We start from the raw sequence: 8,533 nt of genomic DNA on the forward strand, positions 1-8,533 counted from the left end.
GTGATGGACCTTATGTGTCAGGCCAGCCAGACAGGTTACAGATCTTGGCAGCAGATGCTGTTAAAACTGTCAGAATCAGATCAAATGAAGAGGAATAAATGCATAATAAATGAGGTATTCCAAGAACGTCTTAGTGGTTTTTAGTTCCGCCAAGATTTGACTGGCAGTGATCTCTGAATTAAGGGGGGCAACAGAAGTATGCACAGCTCTGTTGTCTGCCAATGTGGTGCCTGAATGTGTCATCACTCCCTCCTCCCATTGTTACAACATCTTGTCTGAACTAACAGATAGACGATAAAGTGGGCTTTATGTGGGCTGCTGGCTTCTCATTTGAGAAATATCTGATTCTATGGTGGTAAGGATGAACCAATACCTCTTTTTTCAGACCAAGTACAAGTCTTTACATTTGAGTACTTGGCGATTCCAAAGACCCATATGACTAATATTACAAATATTGATATATTATCTAGATTTCTATAATTCTGTCTCTGTGAATATATATCTCTAGATCCACCCCCTGTGAATCCAAATGTACTAAATAACTAGAAAGTAAATTAGTTTGGGTACGTTTTAAGAAAATAAATAAATCAAGTAAAAGTAAAAGTACCTTAAACTGTGTAAAAGTGTTTGTTGGGTGAATGTAGTTATTTGAATAGATGGATGGGTGGTGGTTAAGTAATCTGTCTACACCGGTAATCTACCGGTATCTTTCTGGACCATCGATAACAAGCAGTAAGATTTATGACGCGGTTTTTAGATAATGTGGGCGGGGTTCTCGTGCGTTTTATTATTGCCTGGCATAAGGAAGTTGCAGTCAGTCCCTTGAGTGCAGTTATTCACGCTCTCAACAGGACAGCCCCAGAAGCAGCAGCTTTCCCTGTAGAGGCATTCCGAGGATTCCTCGCGCTCCGTCCTCTCTACCTGTCCAACAGGTGTAGCCGGCTGACGCGCTCTCACGCGCTCTGAGGCACAAGGAGCTGGTAAGGCGGCTGCAAGAGAGAGCTATTCAAGGGCATCAATGGGTGAGTGTCTGCGAAAAGCTTGCCCATGTCTGGACGCGTTATGGCAGAGGATTTCCAACGATAAAAAGCCTCCTCCTGGAGCAGAAGATGGAGGACCTGGTGGAGGAGTAGTAGTAGTAGGAGGAGGAGGAGGAGGAGGAGGAGGAGGAGGTGGTGGTGTTGAGGTAGACGGAAGCAATGGCGGCTCCAGTATGGAGAGACCACCGATTGCAATCGACCGGTCGGACACAGTGCCCCAGGGACGCTACGTCTACAAGGCGCTCTGGCAGTTTGAATCCCGGCACCTGGATGAGCTGTCGTTCCAGGAGGGAGATCTGTTCAGCGTTATCGACCGCAGCGGAGACTGGTGGACCGCGCGCAAGATCGAGACGAACGGGCGCGTCCTGGAGACCGGGATCGTGCCCCGAAACTACCTGGAGCTTGCCGAGTCCCTACAGATGCAACAGTGGGTGGTTCACTTCTTCTGAATACTTTCGGAAACAGATCGCTCTTTAACTTTTAGCATATTACATTTCTGATTCAGCAGACCTTCCTAATTCGTAATTGACTGTACATTTGATTTGCTATGCACGTTCAGTTCGGCGCATATAACTGGAATCAATCCCAACAATAAAAACCATGGGCCAAACAATCTGGCAATATGTTTCCATGCTAACACAATAATGGGGCGAAGGTCATGAAACAAGATATCAATTGCAAGCCTCTCGGAATGTAAGACATTCTCGTCAACAGGAAGCATTGTGAAGTATGGCCATACACAGAACACATATTCTGACAGACAGTTTAAGATTATACACTTAACAAATGCATGATTTACTGCAGCTCTTTGGTAATGGATTGGCCATTTCCTTTAGTCTCTAAGCGGGAATTCATACAGCCGCAACTTTATATCATGAAGAATTACATCTTCACTTCTTTCTTTTTTACTTTTCTGGATTGCATAAACCCTTTCAAACCTCTATATTGAGTTAACATTCTGAGAAACGTCAATAGCACCTTTCATAATGTCAGTGTCATGTCTGTCTCCTAGCAGTGAAGCAAACTGTGACGTAAACACTTCGGCAGTCAGCCTCACCACTTCTTGTTTTCTTTCTCGCTCTCTCTCTATTTATTGCTTCAACAGAATGGGAAGTGTGTAATGTGAAGTTTTTCCCACATGTCAACACTTAAATTAAAGGCTTAAATTAGGCTTAAATTAAATATAGATATTGAATTATATTATTGTTTTATTACTGTCACAATAAGTCCTTTGGTTGGATGATGTATCGTCACAGAAATGAATGCGATGAACAATACTATTGACATCTTAAGACCATTTTTGGCTTTCTGTCTTGATCGAGGTGGTATTTTGGGAAAATGAACCGCTTCGAGGCCCAAGGCCACCTGCTGGGATCAGGAAATGCCCACGGAGCTTTCCTCATCCGACAAAGTGAGAAAGACGGCGTTGGACACGTTCTTTCGGGTAAGATAAGAAGGTGAGGGGTGATGGAGGAAGCCCAAAAAAGAGAACGAGAGCTGTGTGGTGGCAATGGTTTGAAATAGAGTGATGGAGGCCGGGAGTTCCACTTCAGTTAAAAAAAACAGTGCAGGGTGTGTTAAGAGAACGACATGTGTGGGAAGTATTGAGCGAAATAAAGGGGAAGCAGTCGGCCTCATGAGGTTGTAGTTTGTTGGAAGGGAGGAATGGAAGCCGTTAACATGCAAACAATGATGGGAAGTCAGGATTAGAATATTGCTTCACCACTCTCAAAGCAGATAGCTTTGTTCCAGACAAAGAGATTAAGAGAACTCAAAAATGCTATCACGGGCTTGATTTCGACTTTGTCTGTGTGTGTGAATCTCTCCGCAGTGAGGTCAAGCACTCAGGTGAAGCATTTCAAGGTCCTCAAAACAGACGACGGCTCTTTTCACGTGGCGTACACCCACCGATTTAACTCTCTGATCGACCTGGTGGAGTTCTACTGCAGCAACAGCCTGAACAACACCGTCACACTGGGAAACCCGTGCAAGAGGGTATAGGACACGCTCTGTTGGTTTTGTTTCCATCTCTTTGCTTGTTTGTTTATCAACCTTATTTCTCGTCATGTGAAAACAAATCCTGTGGAAATTTTACAGACGAAACAATTCATCAAGAAAATAATTGTCAAATATTTGAAAATGAAAAAAATGATGAGTTGCGGCATCAAACCTTACAGATATATTTTACATGTATCAAATTACAGTATGTACTGTATCTGTGTCCCTTTATTAGATACAAGTATGTCAACGTGTGCTTCCTCCTTCAGAAAAAGCCCGCCACCCTAGATTTGAATCACTTTACAGTGGATGAGTGGGAGCTCCCGAAAGATGAGTTCACCCTGGAGGAGAAGCTGGGCACTGGATGCTTCGCTGAAGTCTACCGGGGACGCTGGAAAAATCACATTAACGTCGCCATCAAGATCATCAAAAGTGGTATTTCATCATCTTTGTTGATCGAATGAAGCTTTATTTAATAGATGGATTTTTTGATCATGCTGTTTGGCAAAAGCTCTGATTATTCTAAGTACTACAAAAGTACAAATAAAACAATATAATAAGAGTGCTGCATTTAAAATTTTACCTAAAAGTACATAAGTATTATCAGCTAAATGTACGCGATAAATAAAAATAAAAGCATTACAATTATGAATAGATTATTAATACTGATGCATCTATGTGTGGGCAAGATGTTACTGTTGCGGCGGCTCAAGGTTTGTACTGCTATATGTTATTTATAGTACGGTACTGGGGAACCAGTGGTCTCCAGTTTGGGGTCGGGTACCTCCAAAAGCTCACGAGATAAATCTGAAGGGCTGTGACAAATTTGGTTTACATTTTATCGACTTTCTCTCCAATCATACACATCTGAAACATGACAAGAGGCCTGCAATAGACATTGATTTTGGGTATCTTGTGTAATCTGTAACGATGTGTTGTATGAGTTTATCATGTTGAACTAAATCTTCATCTGAAAAGTAACTATACCTGTCAGATGAATGTAATAAAGCAAAGTAATAAAGTAAAGACCCTCTGAAAGGTATGAAGTAGCATGAAATTGAAATACTCAAGTACCTCAAGATTGTACTTACCGGTAAGTACATTAACTTATTTACTTTCCAGTACTGCTGGTAAAGAGCGACCTGTTTTCCTCCCTGTGTTGTCTAAGAATGCAAACATGCATTTTTGATAACATTCGAGTAATACATGCCAGTAAAACTGATGAGAGACGGAACAAGAACAACGAGCGATCAATCATGCTAATTCCCATACTTCTCTTTGCTGACACACAATTCAAGCAGCGTTGTTATGTGTGGAACTGAAGTGACACACTACTATTCATTAAAAACTGATGCCGTGTTGTGCAACAATCAGTATATTTATTTCCTGGTTGAGTAGACATTCATCACATTAATCTCCGTCTATTGTTAAAATAATCACAATACATGTTGTTTTTTATCAATTGTGTGCAACAAATGACTTCAAAAAGTAAAATGGGAATAATCACTGAGCTATTGTAGAAGCATGAAGCAAAGTGCAGTCTGTCAAGTAGCTCTGATGACTCATTGTAAATGTATAAAACAGGAAGTAAATATAGCTCATATTTCCAGGTATTCACAATGTATCTGTAGACTGAAACTCAGGGCAGATGATTCTAGATATTTCTGATTAATAGTTTGTAACACAGGTAAACACTGACTATACTGTTCAAATGTAATAAAACACAGGATTTACTTGTAGTCAGTTTCCTTCTATTAGTTTATAAATCATGCTCATAAGCCAAGTAATGAGTGTAGTGACCATACGTCCTATACTTTAGTAGCTACTGGCTGCTAATTATTCTGAATTGTTTAGACTTGTGCGGAGAAAAAACAATACACAACGTGACCAATAGTTTAAATCATGGCATTCATTTTCCCCCTCTAGTGTCCATAAGTGTCCCTCACTTCCAAAAGGTTTGGTCACAAAGTTAAAACCAATAACGCCACACGTTGTTGACCGAGCACAATCAAAAACTGTTTGCTTCTTTTCCCAATCAGCAACACCTGCGATCACTGGCATGAACTTAAATTGGCTGAACCACAAACACCACCCAGTGCTTAAAAGGCTTATTACACTTTAACTCAAATCAAAAACATGGGTCCTACAATGAGTTATTAGCTCATTGAAACAAACATGTCAATACATGGAAGAGGAACTCGGTTGAGATACTGCTTTATGAATTGATTATCAATTAAACATAATAATAAATGTTAGACATGTATTAATCCAATTCAAGGTAATCCAGAGACTTCATTATACAAAATTAAGATTACACAAGATATTAAGGGTGTAATAAAAGATCGATAAAATCGAGAATCTCGATCACGTTTTCTGATAGATTCTCAAAATCACTATTGACTTTTAATCAAAAGTTTGCATGCAAAAACATTTTATGATGTTGGATGTTACAGGGACTGTGACATGTGCATTTTTCCCTCCTCTTTTTCATCCGTTTTTGTTTTCTCCCCCCATTCTCTCTCTCCGTCTGTCTCTTTCTCTTCCCAGACTCGGAGTTGAACCACCATGAATTTCAGAGGGAAGTTCAGATCCTGAAGAGTCTGCGCCATTGTCACCTCATCTCTCTGTTTGCTGTCTGCACGGCCTCAGCCCCTTACTACATCATCACTGAGCTGATGGAGAAAGGCAGCCTGCTGAGTTTCCTCAGAGGTAGAAAACCTCCTCTCCTTCCTTTCCTAAATCCTGGGCTTACATTTGTCCCTTTCCTCTCTCTTAACTCCCTTGAGGAGGTTTGGATGTTAGTGGTACTCACAACCAACACATTGGCCTCAAGCCTCATTCACACTTTGCCACATGGATAAATACAATCAGACGCAGAAAAGGACAAAAATGCACTTGAACGTTAAACTTAGAATTAAAAGTGACAATAAATGCACTTTGGTCTAATTCTCAGTGTGAATCTATTTCTGTCATTTTGTAGGTCCAGAGGGGCACCATCAAGACATTGTAACATTCATTGACATGGCTGCCCAGGTGGCTGATGGGATGTCATACCTGGAGGAGCAGAACAGCATCCACAGAGATTTGGCGGCTCGAAATGTCCTGGTGGGGGAGCACTATACCTGTAAGGTGGCTGACTTTGGACTGGCCAGAGTGATCAAGGTAGGAAGGAAGTGAAATGTCTTTTTGAAGTCAACTCAAGGCTGCAGGGTTTTAAGACAAAGATGTCTCATGCAGGAGCCGTTCTACATCACAGACGATAAAAAGATTCCCTACAAGTGGAGCGCTCCAGAGGCCATCAGCCACGGGAAGTTCTCCAACAAGTCAGACGTCTGGTCTTTTGGTGTCTTGCTCTATGAGATTTTGACCTATGGAGGCGCTCCTTACCCAGGTTGGTGGAATTAAATGGTCTTTGGATAAGAGTTTTTAATCAATTATACATGGTTATAACTAAAATAAAATATCAAACCAAAGTCCTTGTGGAAAATATTTTCCCATGTTCTACAGATAGTGTTCAATTATTATTTCATCTGCTCATCCAAAGTGATTGAATATATTTATTGAATGTGAGTTTTCAGAAGATGATGAAATAAATAACTAATTTCCCTATAAATGGGGATGTTACAACTGTATAGTCACTGTTGGAAGTGACGCTTAACTCCATGTAGTTGAGCCGGCCGCTGTGAAGCTGTGAAGACAGCGACAGTGCAGATGTGAAAGACCGGAAACGCTGACCAATCAGAGCAAACTGGGCTTTATCGGGAGGGGGGCTTAAAGGGCGGCTGGGGGGGTGACCGTGGCGCACTGGATTAAGAGGGTCGTCTGGGAACCGGAAGGTCAACGGTTTGATCCCCGACTGGGACGTGTCACGTGTCCAAGTGTACCTGAGTAATACACTGAACCCCCCGGCTCCCCGGGCGCCGATCAATGGCAGCCCACCGCTCCCTATATCCAGGGATGGGTCAAATGCAGAAGTCAAATTTCGTGTATGTGTAAAAATGTATATGACAACAAAATCCTAACTTCCTAACTTAACTAAAGAGTCAGGTGCTAAATAGAAAGAAGCATTGTAGGTTGTATACATGTATATTCATGTAAACATGTTCTAATAGAAACTCCAAACTACAAGCATGGACCTGAATGAGCACATTATGTCTCCTTTAAGCTCCGTTTGAACAGGACTAGCATTAATTACTAATATTTGCGGAGGTCGTCTATGAATTTAATCCCGTGCAAATCAGCAATTTCCATAATTTGTCAAAAGAAAATTCTACAGCAAATACCCTACCATATTTCGCCAAACACAGAGGTCATGTGACAATATTGGTCCCATGCAAAACCACATCTATGTGATTTGGGGTTGTCATCTTATTTCAGATGTTAAGGAAAGCCTTGACATCATAGCTGGAGAATAATATCAGTAGCCCTAAATTCAGGTATAAACAGGCTTTGCTCATCCCATGCGAATGCGCCGCACGCAACACTGAAGTAGAGGGTTCATTTACTAAATCACATGACTCTGGTAATATTAGTCCCGTGCAAACAGGGCTTCAGATAATTCTTCAAGATCACCTCCATCACAACTAAAGCTTGCACAGGAGTACATTTAGAAAGCCTCCATGTGTATCTGCAGGTAAAAATAAATGTTTAACCTCTCGTCGCCACTTCTGCACTCCATCCCTTGCTCCCCCTCAGCATATACCAACCAGGAAACATACCAGCAGGTTACCAACGGGTACAGGATGCCAGCTCCGCCCAATTGTCCAGACTCTCTCTACAACATTATGCTGAACTGTTGGAACGCCAAAGCTGACGACAGGCCAGACTTTAAGTCCCTCAAGGTGAAACTGGACAGCAGCTCCTACGAGATGGAATGACCGCCACCTTCCACAACCTCAGCACCACAGAGAGGCCGACACGGAGCCGGGATCACGACAGCTTTTCACTGAGGACTCTGAAACGGAAACGAAACGGATTTTACAGGCTCTTGCGGAGAAAGACTTTGATTGTGTGTTTGCGATGTGCAAAAATGCAACGCCTGATGTACTTTATTCAGTCCACTAGGCCGATTGATTATTCTCATTATCGATTAATCTGATGATTGTGTGGAGATTAAACCAAAAATGTAAATACTCCTCTGCTTCTGGCTTGTACAACGTCAGAGTGTGCCGATTTGTTTAGTCTTCCGTGATAAACTAAACTCTATTTGGGTTTTGGTCCCTTGGTAGAACAAAAAAAGACATTTAAATATGGTAATTTGGGTTTTTAACACTTGAAAAGCAGCAAAAAGTCTGGAGCCAGAGATTGGCATCAGTACAAGAAAGAATGACTTCAAAGATTAAGCAGTTAATAAAACAGCTGCTCATGAATTTCATCTTTTCGATCGAATAGTGAGAAATATAGAATAGAATATAGAACCATGAGAAGCCGTGTGTGATGAGATTTAGTATCAACTGAATGTTTGAGATTAATGTGAATGTTAATGTATCCTTCAT

At 41.5% G+C, this 8,533-nt stretch overlaps 1 protein-coding gene across 1 annotated transcript; it reads left to right on the top strand.

The window, feature by feature from the left end:
• Positions 1 to 1,018: 1,018 nt before the first annotated feature.
• Positions 1,019 to 8,120, top strand: ptk6b (PTK6 protein tyrosine kinase 6b; the record flags this gene model as incomplete). Its single annotated transcript, XM_079274363.1, has 8 exons — positions 1,019 to 1,467; positions 2,363 to 2,484; positions 2,872 to 3,035; positions 3,308 to 3,473; positions 5,586 to 5,747; positions 6,019 to 6,200; positions 6,276 to 6,429; positions 7,734 to 8,120. The coding sequence occupies 8 exons, from the start codon at positions 1,019 to 1,021 to the stop codon at positions 7,913 to 7,915; spliced, it is 1,581 nt and encodes a 526-aa protein (XP_079130489.1). The 3' UTR covers positions 7,916 to 8,120.
• Positions 8,121 to 8,533: the final 413 nt, after the last annotated feature.

Source organism: Melanostigma gelatinosum (genome assembly GCF_949748355.1).
Source record: "Melanostigma gelatinosum genome assembly, chromosome: 8".
Classification (NCBI taxonomy): domain Eukaryota; kingdom Metazoa; phylum Chordata; class Actinopteri; order Perciformes; family Zoarcidae; genus Melanostigma; species Melanostigma gelatinosum.